Source organism: Aotus nancymaae, unplaced genomic scaffold (genome assembly GCF_030222135.1).
Source record: "Aotus nancymaae isolate 86718 unplaced genomic scaffold, 86718_ANA_hifiasm-v0.15.2.pri h1tg000062l, whole genome shotgun sequence".
Taxonomy (NCBI): Eukaryota; Metazoa; Chordata; class Mammalia; order Primates; family Aotidae; genus Aotus; species Aotus nancymaae.
In genome coordinates, this window is record NW_026988476.1 from 44,431,643 (window position 1) to 44,455,544 (window position 23,902).

Below are 23,902 nucleotides of genomic sequence, written 5' to 3' on the forward strand. Positions count from 1 at the left end.
AACTGAGGATAAAGAAAGAAGGATGTTAAGATTCTGGGTTCTAGGGCCAGCCACCCCATCTCCACTTCCAGCTCTGGGACCTTCGCCTCTGCCTCTGACCTAGAGGTTTAACAACTAGCAGTGGTTCATGAAGGATGGTGAGGAGGAAAAAGATAATAAATAGAACGTGCTTAGCAAAAACCTAGCAACCAGCAAGTTCTCAAAAAGTGTTAAGTTACTGGGATTTTTTCTTCTCTCAAAAATATTCTGCTTTTCCTACATTTACACAAAAATTTAGTATCCTAAGCTTAAATTCAAGGGGCCAGGTGCAGTGGCTCATGCCTGTAATCCCAGCAGTTTGGGAGGCCGAGGCGGGCGGATCATCTGAGGTTATGGATTCCTGATCAGCCTGGCCAACATGGCAAAACCCAGTCTCTACTAAAAATACAAAAATTAGTCGGGCATGGTGGCGTGTGCCTGTAATCCCAGCTACTCGGGAGGCTGTGGCAGGAGAATCACTTGAACCTGGGAAGCAGAGGTTACAGTGAGCCGATATCACGCCACTGCACTCCAGCCTGGGTGACAGAGCAAGACTCCTCTAAAAAAAAAATTTTTCAAGAGAATGTATTGCCCCTGTTTTAACCATAGAAAGACTGCTATTGTTCCTTCTCTCCACACGGTGGTGCTAATGCAGCACCACCATGGAGCCGTATTGCCAAAGACAAAAACATTCAGGGCTGCTAATCGTGACAGCAGTCTAAGCGGCCACTTAAAGGCCATCTGGAGTACATGCAGACCATTAATTATTAGAGTGTATTTTTCAAAAACAGATTAATCATAAATTTTTAAGTAAAAAATTTAAGTAAACAGATTCAAATCAATGAGAGGGGCAGATCATTTGCAGTTTTTCACCAAGATCTTGCTCGTGACATAGGTCAGCATCCTGATTTCTTTTCCGTTATTTATTCTCACAAAACTAGAAGTGACAGCAAATATGTTTGGTGGTTCTGTCAAATGGTTCTAGCTATTTGGCTCACACGTAGATCTAGAAATTATGAAGAAACGTCTCACTAAAGTGAGAAATGAGTTTCACGCTACTTTTCATAGTCTGTTGGATGCTAATTTAGCAACATTTTCAGGAAACGGCTGGTATGCTGACTGTTTGAACCTAGGAGGATGCAGCAGATGAAACCCAGATCCTATTAAGTGGAGCTCTGCGAATCAGTCCTATATGGTTGGCTATGGCTTATTCAGTACTTTTCAAATATGTCCAAGGATACAAGACTAAGTTATTTCTCAAATCAAGAAAAGATGTAATCAAGTTTGTAAAGAATGAAACTATTAGAGATCAAGCTACTTATACCACATTTCATCTAGTTCAAACTACGGAAGACACTGTGCATGCTGTTGAACTAAGCTACTTGAAACCCCTGAAATGATCCATATTGATATTAATGTTGTAAATAAATATTTTTAATTCCTCTTTCAGTCCAGATCTCTTGAGCATCCTCCTCAGAAATAACCAGCAGGCTTCAGCAGGGAGAAAAGCATTGTAAATTTGCTGCCCATTTCTTTGCACAGCACGTGAAATATGTACATTCAGTTGTCATTCTTAGTTCATATATTTTTTTTTGACAGAGTCTCGCTCTGTCACCCAGGCTGGAGTGCAATGGTGTGATCTTGGCTCACTGCAACCTCCGTCTCCTAGGTTCAAGCAATTCTCCCACCTCAGCCTCCCAAGTAGCTGGGATTACAGGCAACCACCATCATGCCTGGCTAATTTTTGTATTTTTGTAGAGATGAGGGTTTCACCATGTGGGCCAGGCTGGTCTCAAACTCCTGAGCTCAGGTGATCCACCCACCTTGGCCTCCGGCCTCCCAAAGTGCTGGGATTACAGGTATGAGCCACAATGCCCGGCTTTAGATAATATTCACATTTTTCTCCATTTCCCTCAATTCTGAATCAATAACTAATGCTTGTTATGACCACCAACTATCCTCTGTGAATAAAGTGTGCACAGACATTTCAATGCAACCATATTTAGTCACAGAGTGAAGCTCTTGTCTGCTCCCTTGTGGTTGGTGCTCCCTTAGTACCAATCCCAGTGTCCCTTCCCAGCCTAGATCATAGGTGATGTGACTAACTGCGTGAGAAAAAAAATCTTCCTCTCTTTAGCATAGATTTTCCAATGAGAAGTCATTCAGCATATTTCACTCACTCATGCACAGCACAAGTAGATAACTGGTTCATATCCTGTACAAGAATGACTTTGTCCAAAGAAAGTATCTGCTACCATGTTCACCTGTCAAGTAAAATGTCTGCTAACATCCACATTTGATAGGAACTGAGAATTTACACTGGTGTTCTCAAAGTGTTGTCCTGAACCAGCAGCAGCAACGTGTAGAAACTGATTATCAATATAAATTTGTGGGCTCCAACACAGACCTATTGAATCAGAAACTGTGGCACGCAGTGTTCAGGTGATTCTGATGGACACTGAAGCTTAAGATCTAATAGTGTCTTCTACAAGAGGAATGCTGCAGTATTTCATTCTGCTTTCTCGTCTATTTGTCTCTGACTTCATAGCGGTCTTTTTTAAGTGTTTCAGCAACAGTGTGAACTGTAATCATTCGGCTGGCAGGAGTACAAGGTTGAACGACTTTCTGTTTCGCTCTCTTCTCTAACTTCCTTTACAATATCACTCAATATAATACATTGGAAACCATTATGTCGCACTTGTTCCAGGAAAATTCAATTGGTTTACCAGAGAGATCACTTTGATTTGTTAGGAGGCATCCTAAGAGCTTTATATCACAATTTAACCAAGTTTCACAGCAAAAACAAACAAACAAAAAAACCATGGAAAATTAGGGGTAAACAGACTCTTAGGCCACTACAAATTTTTTGCTGCTATTCATCATCAGGCATACATTTGCCTTTACATTTTTGTCTGTTGCATGAAGTCCTCATTTTCAAATTTACTTGTCCCAGCATATATAGATTAATATTCCATATTCGCACTGTAGAGTTATTAGGCTTCCAACGTTCTTCTGAGACATGGTGTTTCATTCTCGGAATGTATGTCTATTCCAGAGTCAGTGATCTGGTTTTGGTGTTGTTTTTTTGAAACAGAGTTTTGCTGTTTTTGCCCAGGCTGGAGTGCAATGCTGCAATCTCAGCTCACTGCAACCTCTGCCCCACCAGGGTTCAAGCGATTCTCCTACCTTAGCCTCCCGAGTAGCTGGGATTACAGGTACCTGCCACCACATCCAGGTAATTTTCTGTATTTTTAGTAGAGACAGGATTTCACCATGTTGGCCAGGCTGGTCTCTAACTCCTGACCTCAGGTGATCCACCCGCCTTGGCTTCCGAGAGTAGTGGGATTACAGGCGTGAGCCACCATACCAAGCATAATAATAACAAAAAAATGTAAATTTATCAGACAACAAACAAATTATATGAAGATATGCCATAAACTTTATCCTCTTTTCTGACTGTTAGCACATGGATAAACAATGTAGTCCTCTAGTGCATGTGAAACCAGTGTAAATGTTATAATAAGACTAAAACAAAACATCTGTGAAAATAATCATTAAATTTATATGCCAAATTTGTGAAATGCATGTGAACCAAATTGCTCCAATATATTTTCCTCTGAAAGTGCCAAACAGCCTACTGAAGTACACGTTATGCTTTCTGTATCCTAAGGGACTCTGTTTCCAGCCCTTTCCTTTCTTCAAGAGTTTCAATCATTATCTGCTAAATCCTCTCTTCTCATTTTAACTCAATTCAAAAACTACAGATTGAGCTCCACTCTATGAAATACTCCATAACGATCGTGACCTTAGGACAAGTGCAAGATGGTCCCTACGTTTCTCAGTTACCCCATATGGCAGAAGGCAAGGTTAGGCTCTGTGATACCAGACAGGCTGTGGAATCCTGAGAACCAGGGCACAAGAAACAAGCAAAGGGCTGAAAAAGCCCACAGGGACAAGAAGTCAAGCCTGACTCTTCCCCCAAACTTGAGAATAAACTTGAATGTGCTTGTTTGATCTAGCTAATTTCTCTAACTGCCTTTTTGTTTTGTGTTTTTCTTTGCATTTACTGAAATACTTCTCAAAAGCATGCTCTAGATCCATGGTTTCCACTGCTTCATCACTTACTTCCTCCTTACCCATTGCAACATACCTCACAGTTCAACGCTTCAGCATTCTCCGTGGTATTTGATCTCTCCCTGTTTCTTTTCCACTACAGTACGTGAGTGCCTCTCAAGGGAACAGGGGTGCATTTCAGAATGGCTGGTAAGGCTCTGTCAACCTCCACCTCAGAATCACCTAAGTTACTGGTTCTCAAGCATTGCACATGAAGATCACGCTCAGGCTTTGTAACAAGTAAACTTGGCTAGGCTAAACAATGTTTCCCAGAATTCCCTTTCTGGTTAGGGTGGACCAAGAAAGACATTTGGGGGCAATTTTGGGGGTGAGAAGTAAAGCAACATCCATTTCGTAGCCCTCATACATTGTCGCTTATCTGCTGGCTCATCATGTTGGCATAAACCAGCAACCAGACCTGTACCTGGGCCATGTGAATGTTGTTAGCCTTGTGACAGAGGGGCCCAGTTTCTGCAGGACACCCACACCATCTAGGTCAGAGGCAACAGGAATTTACGTGGATTTTAGTCCATCATCATGGGCCCCAGATGGTTCTTACATTTTCCATCCATCCCCCACTTCACACCCTCCTTCTCTTCCGGTCTGCCTGTCCTGTCCTTCAAGGTTCAGCATCAAACACAAACACAACACCTTACAGAGATTCCTTACCCAGCTCCCACAATTGCATATGCTCAAATTCCTGTAACAGACCCCTTCATGTATAGGTATGCTTCTTCAATTGAACCCTGCCTGAGAAACTCCTCCAGACGAATCATGTCTGATGGTTAGAGGTGAAGCCCAGACATGAGCATGTATTAAAAGCCCTCTGGATGTTTCTAACATGGTTAGACAGCATCTGCCCTAAGTTAAAAACCTCTACATCCAATTGCAAATCCTTGCCAGAGTAAGCCTACAGTGGAGGGGAATCCTTCAGCTGAGCTAGACTTGTGAAAAATCTAAAATCCTGCCCTTGCCCTATGTGTTTTTCCTGATTTATTCTTCCTTTTCCTTTTTCACAAATCCAGCCTCTGCCCACCTCACAGCCCACTGCAACCTCTCAGTCTTTCCTCCCTCCCCACCTACAGCCTCTAGAATGATCTGGAAAAGTAAACATAACATCCTTCCATGCTCAAAGGCTTTCAGCAACTCCCTGTCCCCCAGGGATCAAATCTAATCTCCTTATCTGATATTCAATGCTCTCCAGAGTCTGCCTTCTTCCTACCTGGCCAACCTATCTTCCCTCTTCCTTCTCGGTATAAACCCTACCAGCTTTCTGAACTTCCATCAACCAAAGAAAGAATCAAATAGTGATTGCACAATGAAAAGGAAAACGTCTTTCCTTGGCCTCCTTGGATTCTGCTAACCACCAAGGCCACAGGCCGGGTAACACCCATTGCAACCTCTACAACATCTCTTCTCAGTCCACTTGCTGCCTTCCTCTTTTAATACCAGTCAGGGTTAGAATTTACTTATGGGTTCTCATTGTATGAGAGGTAGAAAGAAAGTAAACTACAAACTCCTTTTAGAGGCACCCTTAACACTTTAATACTTTAATGTAGCTGCTGACCACTTCTTTCATGTCCAATTCATGCTGCTGCTGCTGCTATGATCCTATTCCCAGAACTGAAGGACAAAGAGAGTATCTTCCCCACTCTCCATCACAAAACCAAAGACTAAACCAAAGGAGATCTCACACTCCTCGCCCAGTGAGGGAATGTGTTCTCTTCCGGGTCCACAAGGGGGCATAGTTTTAAGGGCAAGAATATCCCAGCACCATGCTCCCCTCCCATCTCTCTCCATCCAGGAGATTTAATGGTTTCTGTTAGAGCTCCGGAAGAAACTAAGAGTCAATCACTCCAGAAGTTCTAAGGAACTCCTTTCACTGGCCTGGGGTCTTAGAGAAGTAGGGGTTCCTCCCAGGTTAAAAGTCCCCTTCTTCCACACCCCTTCGGACTCCATGTTTGAGTCCCCTTCCAGGAGCACTCCCTTCGTGGAAGCCATCTTTCCCTCTCCTGGATTTCCCCTCTGGGGTGCCCTTCCCCACTCTCGTGGAAAACTGTCTTCCCCTCTGAAACTCCATCTCTCTCTCTATTCCCTTCCATACAGTGTGGAAGCTGCTTTTCTCTCCTGGGAGAGAATCTTTCTGGATTCTCTCATTCAGTGTGAGAGTTAGCTGTTTCTTTCTCTCTCCTCCTATTTCTCTCTCTTTAAATAAAATCACTTTCTACAAATACTTGAGTCCGGCATTTACCACGCACTGCGCCATGGTCCCCTCTCTCATTCTTGGGAGGGCAGGAGACCGAGAACCTGGAGAAACATCCCCTGAGGGGGGCTGAGGGCATCCTGAACCCCTAAACCCCAACATTACACCAGCATAGAAATTTCAAAACCAGCACCTAGTCTGCAATACCCAATAAGCCCTTCTTATATGCTAGCGTTCTCTACAATAATATATGAACTCGCTTTGAAATTTCCTTGCTCAACATAGAGGACTTCCTTACCCCAGGAGTCTCCTATTTGCTTCTTGGAAAGAAGGCTTTACACACTTAATGCATTTGCACTCACAGTTGCCAAAGTCTCTCTGGGCTGGCACAATGGCTTACAACTGTAATCCCAGCACTTTGGGAGGCCAAGCGGGGTGGATCACAAGGTCAAGAGATTGAGACCATCCTGGTCAACATGATGAAACCCCATCTCTACTAAAAATACAAAAATTAGCTGGGCATGGGGGCGTGCACCTATAGTCCCAGCTACTCAGGAGGCTGAGACAGGAAAAGCGCCTGAACTCAGGAGGCAGAGGTTGCAGTGAGCCAAGATTGCACCACTACACTGCAGTGTGGTGACACAGCGAGACCCTGTCTCAAAAAAAAAAAAACAAAAGAATTGTCTCTCTGCAAATGCCAAGACCTTGAGAAAATGGAACCAAAGCACTGAAGGAAGCCCTTGCCACATGCATTTTTGATGGGCCTATTATCATATAATATAAAAAGGAGATATTCAACACGTCCCAAGGCCTATGGCTGAAGTTTTGCTTTAATTTTCCAATTTCGTCTCTTTCATTACCATTCACCTGCTAATGTTTACATTGAAAATGTTTTCTCTAGACTTCTCCACAAAAATACTCACCCATATTTCTCTGCAAGTGCTCTGGCTTCCTCCTCTTTCACTACTCTCTGGTCCTCCAGATCACTCTTGTTTCCACATAGCACTATATCTGGGTTTTCACAATATGCATGCATCTGTAGCTGGCCTATTCATATAGAAAAGTTTATTATACATAAATAATAATGTAAGTGTATGATCAATGAGCAATACATGCAAAAGTGCTTTGAAAACTGTGTACATGTAGATACTGGGAATTGACATAATACTTTCAAAGTATCAGTAATCTTATCCGAAAGCTGAATAGTTGGGGCAGAAATATAAAACCTTTCCTGTTCTTAAGCACATACCCCAGTTTATTGCTATCAGAGAGTTTATAAAAGAATGTGCTAACTCTCAAGCGTGAGGGCCCACATGTGCACATGCACATGCATGCACACACACACACACACACACACACAAAACACCTTTCTTTTTTATGGAAGGCTATTTGAAAAGAAACTTGGAGGCGTTCCTAGGGTTTATTGCTAATCTTAAAACTGTTTCTATGTGGTTTTTTTCTCCATAGCAATGACATTTCTAAAAGAATTACTTTTCTCCAAACTAACCTATTTCTATCCAAAATGTTTTTCACATTTTTCTATTATCCTAGGGCAGAATCAATTCATTTAAAGCAAACAAGATACAGACTTCAATGAGGAGAAAATGTCCAGAACAAACAGTAAATAATTCTGTCACCAAAACCAAGTGGAAGCCGAGCACTATAACTCTTATCCACAGCATTTATTTCACCTGAAAATAGGCACAATTATAAAAAGCTATTGACAAACAAAAGAACTTCACTAAGCTAAATAGTTCAATCTTTCAAAGTAGGAAAATAACGCCTCATTTCTTACTCATTACAGCCCAGAACAAAATTAAGGGCCTAGACTTTCACAATAAGACACACTTCAAAGTTTAAGCCTAATTTATTTTTCATCATGGTTAACCAGAAAAGTGTGGACATTTTAGTTCCTCATTAAGAAGTTGGGTTTATTATATCTTATCATGAAGAAGTCAAGTAGGCAGGTGTTTACTGAGCATTAGCACAGGCCTGATACTCTGCATGGTTTTTCACAACAGTTCTTTGGCGTCGGGGCAACTGGGGTAATAAGACCTACAGAGGAGAGACCAAACTGTATCATTTCATGAAAAACCATGCCCTTTCTTTCCTCCAGGTTGTTACACATGCTGTTCCCACATTGTTGAATACTTAACCACAACCTTCCTTCAAGACTTGCTTCATGGTTACCTCATTCTTTTTCGGGTCTCCAGAGTGGCTCTGTGCTCTATTAACACCTTCTAAGGTGTTACGAGCCCATGCCCAGTGTCATGGCTATGAGCATGGACTCAGGATCCAGTGTACCTAGGGTTGAATCCTGGCTCTGCCAGTTACTAGTTCTGTGTCCCTGATAAAGTTATTTGACTGCTTCAGTTTCACCATCTGTAAATGGCGATAATGATACTACTTACTCTATATAGTCAAGGTAAGGATTAAAATGAATTAATTCAGTGATTCTGCAGGTAAAGACTTTGAACCACCAGCCCTAGCATAACCTAAGAATTTGTTGGCATGCCAGTCTTAGGCCCCACCCCAGATCTACTGAATCAGGAATGCTAGAAATGGGGCTAGAAATCTGTGTTTTAAAAAGTCCTCCAGGCAACTGAGATGCACATTAGCATTTGAAAACTACTAACTAATTTATTAAAGCATTTAGAGGAGCATGTATCACAAGTAATTATGGTTAACAGTATTTATTTTGGGCAGTCTAGGAAGCGCAATGATTGATGGTTTCTTTTTCTTGTATTTTCCTACTTTTTCTACTAAGACTGTGCTTATAAAAAGTAAATTAGTCAATGATTTTAAAAACTTCACTTAGATAAAAGTCATATACATAAATAACTACAATCTGATACTGGATATAATAAGAACCCTATAAACAGTATAAAATGTAACAGGGGTTAAGAGGACGGAAAACATCCAACACAACTAAGTTTATCACAGAATATATCACAGAGGCCATCTTTGCTCGGTTTCAAAGAATAAGCACAATTCCAGTTGGCTAAAGAATTGGGGTGGGTGTGAAAGGGTTTTTCAGACATAGAATAATGGGAATAAAAATTAGAGAGGCAAAAATATGAAAATATATACTGCTCAGTTCTTGCACTCCTCATGTGAGTCTACAGAAGAAAGTTTAGAAATGTAGGCTACTTTAAAGTTTCCTTGCGAAACACACTAGCACTGAATGAAGAGTGACTCTGGGCATGATTTGCCTACTCTTCTGAACTCTAGGAAGACAGGGCAGTGACCACTACACTACCAAATTCCTTTCAGATTTCAATCTAGCCCCAGAGGACTCAGCCTCTGTCTGTCTCCTCAACTAAGTGGGGCTTACTTTAGACTCTTCTCACCCTTCCTAAGAGGACATGGAGAGACTGAGTGAGAGGGAAGGGTCTGCAAGGAGCAGAGGGAAAAGGAAGAGTATAGACCTGTTCTCCTCTCCCCTCGGCCAGTCAAGGCCCATGAGCCAGCTACTTGTTTAATGTAGCAATGTGTTCTGGCACTCACCACTGATGTGTGTGTGTGTGTGTGTGTGTGTGTGTGTGTGTGTGTGTGTGTGTATTAAGCTATTATTTTAAGAGACAAGAAATGAATGATCCTTTTAGTATTCAAAATGCTGACAGAAAGAATAAAAATTAAAACTACAGATAACTAACAAATTTTTGTTCCTAATTAAGATTTTATATTACCACTTCTGACACTGAACATTATACCTTTTTGTTTAAATGGTAGGGGGTGGAAAATGCTTTCTATTAAAGATATAAAATCTTCAGTATGTATAAGTGTTCTTTACCTAACTGAGCAATAAGGACTCTTTCACTCTCTAAAGAAAACAAAACAAAATACATAGATATGTAAACATCTTTTCACATAATTTTGTTCTTTATCCAACTAGTTAGTCTAGATGGGCAATATTTATCTAATGTCTCAAACTTTTAGTGTCTACCTATGAAAAACAGATGAGTTGTTTACTTTTCAATGTTAATCTAAAACTTAGAGATTCTGTGAGCACTCGCTAGTGATCCTTATAAAATGGTTGGTTTTTAAAAGCCCCAGAACGTGTTCTGATGATGCAAAGGAGGGATGATGAGGATGGGCTGAGAGCAAGAGACCATAAATAGCCACTGTCATTCATCTACAAGGGAAATAATGAGGTATGCAACTCAGCCAGGCATCTAATGAAGTGAAGCCCCAGTAAGCATTACTGTATTTGGGGAACTCATATTTAAAGTAATTAATAGCTCTTCAACTCTTAGTGGCCAAATGACTTCAGAACAGGCATAAAAGTCCATTGAACTGAAATTCAAAGCTTCATATCCTTGGATAAGTCTATTACTTTTTAAGGCTCAATATCCTCCCCCTGAAATAAGGACACAACATTGACCCGAACCTCTGCACAGGATAATTGTGAGGATCAGATACAAAGTATGTGAAAACCACAGTGCACTAGATAAATTATTTTTAAACTCATTTTTAAAATAAGGTTTTCTACTATCAAAACTACAGCCAATTACCCTTTCATAATCCCCAAACAGCAAGTAATTTTTAAGTAATATATTTTTTAATCAGTGTTTTAAAGATTTAGATTTTAAGAATTTAATATTGGCCGGGCACGGTGGCTCAAGCCTGTAATCCCAGCACTTTGGGAGGCCAAGGCGGGTGGATCATGAAGTCAAGAGATCGAGACCATCCTGGTCAACATGGTGAAACCCCGTCTCTACTAAAAATACAAAAAAAAAAAAAAATTAGCTGGGCATAGTGGCACGTGCCTGTATTCCCAGCTACTCAGGAGGCTGAGGCAGGAGAATTGCCTGAACCCAGGAGGCGGAGGTTGCGGTGAGCCGAGATCGCGCCATTGCACTCCAGCCTGGGTAACAAGAGCGAAACTCCGTCTCAAAAAAAAAAAAAAAAAAAAGAATTTAATATTACAGGTTTCTCTAATAAATTCTCTAAGGTTATATTAATATGACCAAAGAAGGAAAATATACATTTGAAAGCTGTTATGCAGTCGAGTGGCAAGATTCTAAATGGCTATTAACCAATCATTTCGGAGGTTAAAATCTCTCCAAAATAAAGGTTGACATACATTGAGCTGGGGACCACTTTTACCAATGCAGTAGAGTTTTCCATGGCAGAATCCTCCTGAAAAATGCTCTAACCCTAAAAGCTAGAAGGGGACTCTAAGCAAAGAAAAGACATGAAGCCAGAGGTATGATCCAATAAGCCTTCAAAAGCTATCTGTATCTATGTAATATATATGTAATGCCCAGAGATCATAGAAGAACTGATTGCACACAGTAGACAAGGGGACACTTACTGATTTAACTTGTCTAGGCTACTACTCCCTCATCTGTAAACGGGAATAAGAGTCTCTTCTGTGGGATAGACTGAGAAGGAGAGCACACATAAAGTGCTGCTTGCTACCTGGAGCACAGGAAGCACTCAACAAAGTCATCAGTACCAGGAAAAGCAGGGTATTTCAATTATCTTTGTCCCTAAACTAAAATCCTTGCTCCTTAAAGGAGTATTGGCACTAAGAGCTCCTCCACAACAATGTATAACAGAAGTAGAGCATAAGAAAGGCATTTTATAAATAAGAGGGGAGCGTGTAGCAGGATACTGGGAAACAATAACACTTACTTATCCAGTTCCTGACATTGAGGAAACTTTGCTCATTCGTCAGATCAAAAAGCAGAAGAAAACCCATAGCATCTCTGAAGAACGCTGTCGTTAAGCTACGAAACCTAGGAACATAAAAGCAGAATGGTCACTTAAACCAGGGCCCCACTCCTGAAATATAAAGCTACAAGCAATACCTTCAGCCTCTTGCAAAATTTACCAATAACAAGCTACATGGTGATATTTTAAAAGTATATAGGATAGTTATTAATCACTTATATCAGTTTAAGTGTTAACAGACCACATGATTTGAAAACCCAGCCTGCTGGATAAGGGATGACAAGAGCCAGCTTGTGATCTTAGTCTCAGTCAAGAATTTGTTGTACACTTATGAGTTAATTTGGCCAAAAGCAATAGTGTATGTTTTCCTTCTTAACTTAACATTACAATGTGTTCCATGATCTTTTAATTTCAGAATATGCAGAGATCTCTTATCTCTGATAGCCATTTGTTTGGCTTTAAGGTAAGAATCTCTTGACTCAGACCCTATTCTGTCTTGGTACTCTGCCTTCCAAGCCTTTATCCTCCTGTTTTCTCTGTCTTCTCTCTCTCTCTCTCTCTCTCTCCCCACCCCTAACCCCACTCCACCCTGAGTCAGTTTCCTCTCATCTTTGCCTATATGTAAAGTCTGTAACTGACAGGCAGGCTCCAGGGAAGAAAATATTGGTATGACTTTGTCATCTAATCAGCAATATTTTTTTTTCTCAAATACTTTTAATCAATGTTTTTATTAAAAAGAGTTCTTAGCCGGGCGCAGCAGCTCACGCCTGTAATCCCAGCACTTTGGGAGGCTGAGATGGGCAGATCACGAGGTCTGGAGTTCAAGACCAGACTGGCCAATATGGTGAAACCCCACCTCTACGAAAAAATAAAAAATAAAACAAATCCAGGTGTGGTGGCACATGCCTGTAGTCCCAGCTACTCAGGAAGCTGAGGCAGGAGAATCACTTGAACCTGGGAGGCAGAGGTTGTGGTGAGCCAAGATGGCGCCACTGCACTCCAGCCTGGGGAAAAAGAGTGAGACTCTATCTCAAAAAAAAAAAAAAAACCAATTCTTACCTACATACCACAAGTATTACAATGAAATAATATAATGCCTGGAATTTGCTTCCAAATTATATGGTAAGGGGCTAGGGGTGAGAAGAGGTAAAGTGTATAAATGAAATACTATTGGCCACAATTTCATAATTGTTGAAGTTGAGTAATGGGTACATGGGTTTATCATATAATCCTTCCACTTTTGAATATCCTTGAAGTTTTCCATAATAAAAAGTCAAAAAACAAAATCCTTCAAGGTGGCTATGAGAGAAAACAGAAGTTTTATAAAAGCAACTTTATAATTAAGATTTCATGTGATTTATTTTGGTCAAGTAAACTCTGGTCATACGAATTAATTCCAACCAGATTTCCCACTAGTTTTCAACAATCAGGTAAGAATAATCCACGTAACTTGGCCACTTTCTTGTGGTTGAGTAAATGTCAAAAGGAAATGGAGCAAAGTGTGTAAGTCAAAAAATTAAAAGATGAAAAAGAAAGTCCGCAACTAAGAATCCTAACCTTTCCTTGGATCTTGTATGAAATAAAGCCACCTTTCTCATCTCAGACTGACAAATTTCCTGCTAATTTGGCAGTATATCTTATCCAAGTGCAAATCAGTGAACTGGCTGGCTTTTTCCTGCTCAGGTCACTGTTTTCAGAATGTAACTGTTTTTCTCTTTCCTTCAGTAAAAAGCACGTAACTGAAGATCTCATACCTCTCCTGCCCTGCTGTGTCCCATAACTGCAGGTGGATTCTCTGGCCTCTGCCACTGGCTCCATCCGGCCCATTGGCTCTGTACACCTAAAACAGCAAAGTGAAAGAGAAAACAAAAGAGAACTTCTGAAACCAGTGAACCATTCTCACCTTTTTATTCAGTACAAACCCTAAGGCATCTACATTTCTAAAGAGAATCCCATCTGGAATACAACCATGTTTGTATTTTTGGTCAAATAATTATACCCAGGTAATGTAATAAGTTATATTGAAATATATACATATATTTTATAAATATATTATAAAATATGTATGCAAAATAACTTGTATAAAATATAGTAATTAGCTTGCCTTTCCTCAAAGTTCTCTTGGGTCACTAGTTCCAGGAAATGTTACATTTCTATGGCTTTTCCCAATCTCATCTTTTTTGTTTGCTTGTTTAACCAGGGGGTACACGCACAAGTTTGTTACACAGACATACTGTGTAATGCTGGGTTTGGGCATCTGTTGAACCCATCACCTAAACAGCGAATGTAGTATTCAGTAAGTAGGTTTTCAGCCCCTGTTCTGCTCCCATTCCCATTTTGGAGACCCTGGTATCTACTGTTTCTGTCTTTATGCCCATGTGTACCTATAGTTTAGCTCCCACGTGTAAGTGAGAATGCCTATGACACCTGATTTTCTGTTTCTGCACTAATTCACTTAGGATAATGGCCCCTGGCCCAATCCATGCTGCTGCAAAAGACATCATTTCACTTTTTAATGGCTGCATAGTATTCTCTGATGTATATGTAACACATTTCCTTTATCCAATCCACCACTGATGAGCACCTAGGTTAGTTCCATGACTTTGCTACTGTGAATAGTGCTGCAATAAATGTTTGAGTGCAGGGGTATTTATGGTAGAACAATTTTTCTTTGTCCCATCGCACATTTTAAAAGTGCTCTTAAAATGATTTTATAGAAAACACCTAGAACAGCAGAGAAAGTACCATCAAAAATTTCTTCCTTATTGATAGCAACAAAAACACTGGTGAAAATTGTCCAAATCAACTTTTTCAGTACTCTAGAAACTAACAAAGACTTGCAACATGCCAAGGAGCATTTATTCAAGAAAAACTGGTGAATATCAGTAAAACCAGTAAGCTTTGAGGTGTTTTTTTATCTTGCCCTATTCCCATCCCCCTCACTCCAGCTTTTACTAGCCTTAAAAACCAGCAAGTGCACAAATGTGGTAGTTGTGAAAACACCAGCCTAGCCACCACTGTGGAGAGCCGAGGCACAAAGGTTCGGAGCTCCCTAAAAGTCCCATACTGAGAAAAACTGTCAGGAAGCCCCTTGAAAAGCTCCATGCCCCAGCTTTGTCTTTACTTGACCTCACTCAAAGCTTGCTCTTTGAAAACAGCCCTATCCCTAGGGCATTTCTTTAAAACTGTATCAGCAGTGATTATTTAACATCACAGCTACCAAAGGCAGCAATACCAGTTAGGGCTAACAAAAGTCTAACAAAAAGAATTAAAGAAAAAAATAGGAAAGGAAACGTCTACAATGCTCCCAAATATTCCCTGGAAGGTACAAGGCCATGTTCATGTGCAGGGCTCTATAAACGCCCAGGAAAGATCTAAAAAGGTCCTAATCTCTTACTTCTGACTGACTTTGAGGTTCTTCTCAGGCAGAAAATAAAAGCTAAGGCAGAGTTGTAAACTGCCTGCTGTAGTATTAAACACATACCCCAACAAACACACACAGATTCTCAGAAAAACCTAAGAGACTTGCCGCTTCAAGGAATTTAATAAACTCTGTCCACTCATTAGCTGTCCACTAAGTTGACTGACAGCTACATACAAAGAATACAGACTTCGCAAAATTATCCCAGAAATATTATTAAACAAACAAACGGCAACAACAAAAAAATAAATAAATGCAGTAAAAACAAGAAACTTAGGTAGGGGAAAGTATAGTTCATATGCAATAAAAAAGCAACTAATAGAAATTATTTCTGAGGAAGCCCAGATGTTAAACTTATTAGACGAAGACTTTATATCAGGTATTATAAATATAGACAAAGAACTTAGAAATCAGTAACATAGCTATCTTCTAAAATTAAAGAATAAATTAAGAAAAAACTGAGAAAAGTCTTCTCTAGCAGACCTGCCCTACAAGAAATACTAAAGATAACTCTGAAGACTGAGCTGAAAAGACACTAGACAGTAACTTAAATGCACACAAAGAAATAAAGAGCACCAGGATTGCATAGTAAATATAAAAGACAGTATAAATATATTTTTCATTGTAACCCTTTTCCTCCACCTGATTAAAATTTAATGAAGGCAGGATGTGGTGGCTGACGCCTGTAATCCCAGCACTTTAGAAGGCTGAGGTCGGTCGATTACTTGAGGCCAGGAGTTCAAGACCAGCCTGGCCAACATGGCAAAACCCCATCACTACTAAAAATACAAAAAATTAGCAGGGCATGATGGCAGGTGCCTGTAATTCCAGCTACCTGGGAGACTGACGCAAGAGAATCATTTGAACCCAGGAGGCAGAGGTTGCAGTGAGCCAAGATCTCACCCCTACACTCCAGCCTGGGCAACAGGGAGAGACCCTGTCTCAAAAAAAAGAATAAAGAAAAAAAATTTAACCGCATACAGCAATAACTGTAAAGCTGTGTTGATGATGGGCGCACAATGTCCAAAGATGTCATTTGTATAGCAACAGCAACACAAAAACGAGAGAAAACAGAGCCATATAAGAGCAAAGTTTTATGCAGTATTAAAATTAGGATGCTATTAATCAAAGTTAGATTGTTAAAAATTAAGATAATTGTAACCCCCAAGGGAACTATTAAAAAAGAACTCAAAATTATATAGTTAAAAAAATTAAACGAGAATTAAAATGATACACTAGAAAACTGAAAAAAAAAAAAACACAATGTCTATCAACAGATGAATGGGTAAACAAAATGGTGTATCGATACAATCAAATATTATGTACCCATAATACGTAATGAAGTCCTGTTACATGCTACAACATGGAAGATCCTTGAAAACATCATGCTAAGTTTAAGAAGCCGGACACAAAAGGCCATATATTATTCCATTTATATGATGTGTGCAGAAGACATTGATAAAAAATTCATGGTGGCTAAGGGGAGGTAGAAAGAGGAATGACTGTCAATAGGTATAGGTATGGGGTTTCTTTTTAAAGTGATGCAACTATTCTAAAATTTAATAGCTGTGATGGCTACACAACTCCGAATATACTAAAAACCACTGAATGTTTTACTTTAGATGGATGGATTTCCTTTTTTTGTGAATTATATCTCAATAAACCTATTTTTTTAAGTTATAAAATAATTAACCAACAATAATAACCACATACATATACATAGATTCTATCAATTATACGTCAATACTAAAAATTTCATTAGGACCCTATTGTTATTCAGTGGGTCTTAATCTCTTAGAATGGGCAAAGGGGAATGTTCTGTCCTAGAAGCCAGGGACCTTTCCCTCTGACAGCATATGATCCATTAAAGGACCTCTGTCATTAATTTCCTGACTGCTTGTTTACCTGCTTCGTGGTAACAGTGAATTTTTCAGTAAGACATGTAGTCTAAGGAGAAGGCCATCTTTCCTCATCTCCAACTGTGACACAATGACCTTCTGCCTTCCCCTCCAACACTACAATAACTTTCAGTCTTAAAGTCCTTAAAAAAATAAATAAGTAAATCTTCTCCCTTCAACATTCCGCAGAATATCACATCCACTACTGGCATTCCCCACTCCTACTCCAGCCTCACCCTCCTGGCAGCAGTGGTGAGATCTGCCAGTTCGTGTTCCATGTGGAATTGCTAAGATGTTATTAGGAGAAATGCCATTAAAAATAGTAAGATACCAAAGGTGGAAAACACAGCCCAGCATGAGGAGCAAGGTGGTTGCAGGCTTCGAGACAAAGGTATACAAATAACTTTTGGAGTTCAGAAGGGAAGATACAAGCCAAAAGAGTAGCAAGCTGACATTTTAAAGAACTGTCCACTTTCACTTTGTCTGCCTGGTTTCATATGAAGTGTCGTCAGCACAGCCTTTTCAATTCTGCTGCCTGGATTGAACATACTCACTTTCACATGTACCCTTTAAATTCACATCCCAACCTTTGTCCTAATTCCTACAAAGTAAACTAAACAGACCAGCGAATGTTGACTCAAAGATTACATTTTTACATAGAAGGATATAGAACTTACCACTCTCTTTTCCCTGAAATCAATGCCCACTGTTGTGATAAATTTGGAGTTAAATTTACCATCTGTGTATTGGTAAAGTACACTGGTCTTCCCTACGCCAGAGTCTCCCAAAGCTAAAAACTTGATGAGGTAATCATAATCTCCATCAGACATAATGAAGAACTCAGTGGTTCACCTGTAAAATACACACAATTTTTTTTCATTAAAATCCATTAGAAAACATAAATTATCCACTAATAAAGTAATAACAACACTCAGTTTAACACATATGTCTACGGGTTGTATGAAAAGAGGGTTACCTACCTATTGTTCACCATCCTTGAAGACCTAATAACTAGCTAGATGAGAAGCTATTGCAATAATAATTAACAGTGTAGTTTTAATTTAACATACACATTACAGTACCATTAGGACAAAAATTCCAAGTGAGAATGATAATCAACAAGAAGGTAATAGTCACTAAGTCTTATCTGCAGACCATATAGAGCAAAAACTAATAAAAGAAAAATAAAGGAAGGAGAATGTTATGAGGAACAATAGTAGTTGTTAGAGTTCAAGGGTTTCCAATTTCCCCTTATTTTTCAAAGTCTCCTAGTGCTAAACTTCGCAATTGCAAAATAAGGAACCAGTCCAAATGCCCACCAATCAACAAGTAGATAAAGGAATTGTAGTATATATATATATACCATGAAATACTACTCAGCCACAAAAAGGAATGAAATAACAGCATTTGCAGCAATCTAGATGGAACTGAAGACCATTATTCTAAGTGAAGTAACTCAGGAATGGAAAACCAAACATCAAATATTCTCACTTACAAGTGGGAGTGAAACTACCAGGATGCAAAGGCATAAGAATGATACAATGGACTTTAGGGACAGAGAGGGTGGGAGGGTGAGGGATAAAAGACTACAGATTGAATACAGTGTATACTGCTTGGGTGATGGCTGCACCAATATCTCAGAAATCACCACTAAATAACTTACACATATAACCAAACACCACCTGCTCCTCAAAAAACCTATGGAAATTTTAAAAAAGAAACAAAGTCTCCTAGTGCTAGAATCTTGCCTTTTTTTTTTTTTACATAGACACCTAGGCAATTTCATTTATTCTGTTTATTTTCACGTTATTACAGTTCCTTCAAATACACTGTTATTTCTTTTCTTTCTTTTTTTTTTTTTTTTTTTTGAGACAGAATCTCACTCTGTCACCAGGCTGGAGTGCAGTGGCATGATCTCGGCTCACTAGAACCTCCACCTTTCAGGATCAAGTGATTATCCTGCCTCAGCCTCCCACATAGCTGGGACTATAGGCGTGTGTCACCACACCCACACCTAATTTTTATATTTTTAGTAGAGACAGGGGTTTCACCATATCGGCCAGAATGGTCTCAATCTCTTGACCTCGTGATCTGCCCGCCTCGGCCTCCCAAAGTGCTGGGATTTACAGGAGTGAGCCACCACACCCAGCCAAGACACTGTTATTTCACAAATAAATTTAGTCCCTGCTTCCTTACATATTACTATTAATATGTACTACATATTAAGTCAGATTTCTCTGGAATATCACTGCTCACTTGGGAACTGAGTTCCAGATTTGAGCAGTCACTGCTCAGAGACCACAGCTCCACAGCTAAGGACTCACTTACCTATATTTACCTGGGTATTCTATCAAGAATTGCTGAAAATTCAGTTCTTCAACACTGACTAAAACAAAAGTCCACCTTAAAGAGGAAAAATTCATTTATATCAGCAATACCCAACCTTGGCTATTTTTGGGTTTTTGCAATCAGCACTTTTCATGGTTTGTTTTTACCCTCTAAATAGATTAAAACCCAAAATATCAGTCCAATTAGAAACAGAATCTCTCTTTTTTTACTGCTTTTTTATTAAAATTTTATTGGGGAAGGTTTACTTCTTTTTTATTAAAATTTTATTGATACATAATATTTGTACATTTTAATGGGATGCGTGTAATATTTTGTTACATGCACAGAATAGAATGCATTTTTATGCATTGAGAACATTTCAAGTCCTCTTTTCTAGCTATTTTGAGATACACAATACATTGTTCTTAAGTATAGTCACCCTTGCCTACTGTTGAACATTGGAACTTATTCCTTCCATCTAACTATATGCTTGTACGCATTAACCAACCTCTCTCTATTCCCCCAATGCCAATAAACTCTTCTGAAAATCATGAAAATAACTAGCTATCCCATTAACACTGACAATTCTACAAGACTAGTCAAACATACATACTCACCTATATATGCACATGCCAGATGCCCTATGTTACATGCTACTGACTCCCGGCATTATCCCCTTTTTACCCAACCCCATATCCAGAAACTTAGCTGTCATACTCAGGGCTTCCTATAGGATTATTTCCATAAATCCACAAAATTAATAAAAACTCAGACAAGACTATTTAACGGTTTTCAATGTTGCCTCCCTCACCCCATCCTGAACTTGGTGACTTACCTTATGCTGAAAACTCCTGAATGCTAAGCCCCAGGAGCCACTGCAGTGCTTCCTCAGAGTGCTCCGGTGCAGATCTGCAACCTCACGTTGCAAGTATGGCGAGCCCATGGATGAGGGCAGAGCCTCTACAAACATTCAAAATTCTATTTGCACACTATAAACAGAGACACTTTACAGATGATGCCTTACCTATCTTTATAGCTTGGGTATTTGCAGGTGTAGGTCACCCGTATTAATGACATATAACAGAATTCCTTTCCAAAAAATGAAAACTTGGACATCAACATTATAGCTTGTTGTATCACAGCATCACACTTGGCTCTAAGTTATTGGAAATAAGAGCTAAGAATTGGAAATAAGAGCTAAGAATTGAAAAGCAAGTCCAAATAATGTTGACTCATTTGGGGGCTTCCCCTCAAACTGAATAGAGCAGCAGCAAACAATATCAATCCTGCAGTGAGAATGATGCAAGAAGACACTGTGACTACCTTATTTCCTCTTTATTTTTAATTTAAAAAAAAGGTGGTATAACTTTGCTTTTTATATCACTTAAAGTACAGGAAAAAACGCTGTCACCAATGGAATTATATTCTACAAAGACTTAAGTGGAATTCAAAGACTTAAATGAAACTATCTCTAATGTGTCTCATTTTCATAGGTAATCACATGTGTAAGTCTACAAATGATCTTCGTGAGTTCTGTTTTCTATTCAGGATAGCAATACGGACCAAGTAATCATAAAGGGACTGTTAACAAACCAAATGCCACAAACTGAAGGTATTGATACCACCACCAATATTAATCATAATTTGTACTTTTCAAATTGTATCTTTAAGACAATTATCTGCTTTCTTGATCTGAAAATAAATATTCAGACCTTCCACTCTCTGGGTTCAGTTTTCTTAAGGACAACACAGATCCCAGAGAGGTAGAGTGATTTGCACGATCTAGAATCGAGATCTCCTAGCTCCAAGTCCAATGTCTATTCTACCTCAAGCTTCATATCCATTACTCATATATTGGGCTTTAAAGTGACCCGTAGTATGGTATCTTACAAGGTAACCTGATAGGAAACTCACAAAGTCAAGCAGAGCTGGGTTTGAATCCCAAGTCTCCCAGACACTAATTACTTTGATGTCTCCGGGCCTTTGATGTCCAGGTTTCTGTTCTATAAAAAGGAATATACACTACCTCACACTATTGTTCTGAGGATTCAGTGAGATACTGTTTATGGAGTGCCCCGCACAATGGGTGGCACATACTGAGAACTTAACCGTAACTTTGGAAAACGTATTTAATCTTTTTTGCCTTGGGATCCTCACCTGTAAAATAGGAATGAGATTCTATTTCATCAATTCTAACATGCTTTCTTATTTTAACTTCTTTAAAATTGGGGTGCATCTTACATTTCAGTCTAACAAGACATCTTGCAATTGCTACTATAAATCAGGTGTCACTAGAGATAGAGTTGTGAGAAAGCCTTTCGTTAGCATCTTCTAGCAAGAGCAAGAAAGCATCATCAATATATTTTAGACTTGATGAAGCACAATAATAAAGCTATTTCTGATGGCTATTGTGAGGACTGAGCTAGTGTATACACACAAAATTTGGAACAGTGCACAGGACATAGTAAGTCCTATGTAAGTGTTAGCTGCTATTAGCAGCAGCATCTGGCAATCTAGCTTCCAAGGGTCAATATGCAGGCAATGCCCTTTTCTTTCCTACAAGTATAAGAAAGTACACTGAGCCCCTAAAGTAAAAATTAATTTTAAAAAATAAGGATCTCCTAAGAGTATTTGAAGCCAAGGTTACATATTTAAATCCTGTACCTCCTTGAGAAACTACTGTCTACCTCAAGGAAATGTCTTCTAAAAATTCAAGAATGCCCTTAATTCGGGATACGCAAAAGACTTTCTAATTCAGCTCACTTCTATCTCTCCTCCTTCTACAAATATTTTTTCAAAGTGCTCTCCACCCTCACTATCATCAGATTAACAATAGAAAGCAAGAAACACCCACTTCCTCAACATGTACTATGTGGTGTTAATTGCCTGGTGAGAAAAAGTCAATCATCTTCCTTATTTTTAAAATAAAACATATTTTCATCTGGAAAACCAGTGACTGGGGAGGCTGAGGATGGCCTAAGGTCAGGAGTTCAATACTAGCTCAGGCAACTAGTCAGACTTACCTCTTAAAAAACACACATATATCATATATATATTTTATTTTATTTTATTTTTTTCTGAATTAGCCAGATGTGATAGCGTTAGCCTGTAGTCCTAGCTGTTTGAAAGGCTGAGGCAGGAGGATTGCTTAAGCCCAGGAGTTCAAGTCTGCAGTAAGATATGATCACACCACTACACTGCAGTCTGGGCAACAGGGTAACATCTCATCTCTAAATAAATTTTTTAATAAATAAAAATAACTGCCCATGTACCCCTGAACTTAAAATAAAAGTTGAAGGAAAAAAAACACTTAAAATTTTTTTAAATTATTTTTTAGGAAATAAGATAGAGTAGATTTAGTTAAGAGGAAAGGGAAAAGATCTAGTTCTATTTCTCTCTCTCTCTCCTACACACACACAGACATATCACAGCCCGTATTTTCCATGAAGTCAATCATAGACTCTAACCTTAGGATCCCCTACTGTAAGGCAGAATCATTCTGAAACTACTCTAGATAGGTCAGTCATTTTTTGAAAGCCAAATTTTCCCTCTATTATTCATATTTAGTATAGAGTAAAAGAAAGGGGAAGAATAACATTAACTGAGCAGCCACCATGTAACAAATACACTTGATTTTACTTTATCTGCTCATCATCCTTAAAAATCACTTAATGTCTGGAACAAGCCTCATACCATAAAGAGAGGAACGTTTCCTCAGTGTGTTGGCAAATAGGCTTGGGTTCAAATTCTGACTTTCCTACTTTGTATGACCTGATTCAAGTTTTTTAAACTAAGCCTTATTCTTTCAACTGTGAAATGGAGACAATAACAGTACTAATTTCATTGGGTTCTTTTAAGGACTAAGTGAGATAATCCACAGAAAGCTCAGCACTTTGTCTGCTCTGTGCTAAGTGTTCAGTAATTGAAACTTATTAACAATACTATTATTAATAGCATCACCAAGTTCTTCATTAACAAAGCATGTAATTTTATAATCTATTCCTAATGTAACCAGTACCTGAACGTTCAGAAAAATCACAGTAAGAAATTCAACTGGGCCCATTCAGAAAAATCACAGAAATTCAACTGGGCCCGGTGTGGTGGCTCACGGCTGTAATCCCAGCACTTTCGGAGGCCAAGGCGGGCGAATTACAGGTCAGGAGATTGAGACCATCCTGGCCAACGTGGTGAAACCCCATCTCTACTAAAAATACAAAAATTAGCTAGGCATGGTGGCATGTG

General features: G+C 39.2%; 1 protein-coding gene across 4 annotated transcripts in view; it reads right to left on the reverse strand.

Annotated features, from left to right (window-relative positions):
• The window catches only part of RAB27A (RAB27A, member RAS oncogene family), an 84,079-nt gene that overhangs the window by 15,251 nt on the left and 44,926 nt on the right, over positions 1–23,902 (reverse strand). For 3 of the 4 annotated variants that reach the window (XM_012469805.2, XM_012469808.3, XM_012469806.2), the window contains 4 exons: positions 18,010–18,184; positions 13,768–13,853; positions 11,975–12,078; positions 7,258–7,381 (listed from right to left, as the gene is read on the reverse strand). In XM_012469805.2, coding sequence (XP_012325228.2) covers positions 7,258–7,381; positions 11,975–12,078; positions 13,768–13,853; positions 18,010–18,162 — 467 coding nt within the window. In that variant the 5' untranslated portion in view covers positions 18,163–18,184. Of the gene's footprint in view, positions 1–7,257; positions 7,382–11,974; positions 12,079–13,767; positions 13,854–18,009; positions 18,185–20,495; positions 20,515–23,902 lie in introns of those variants that run through there. The other variant, XM_012469807.3, reaches the window with a different exon arrangement.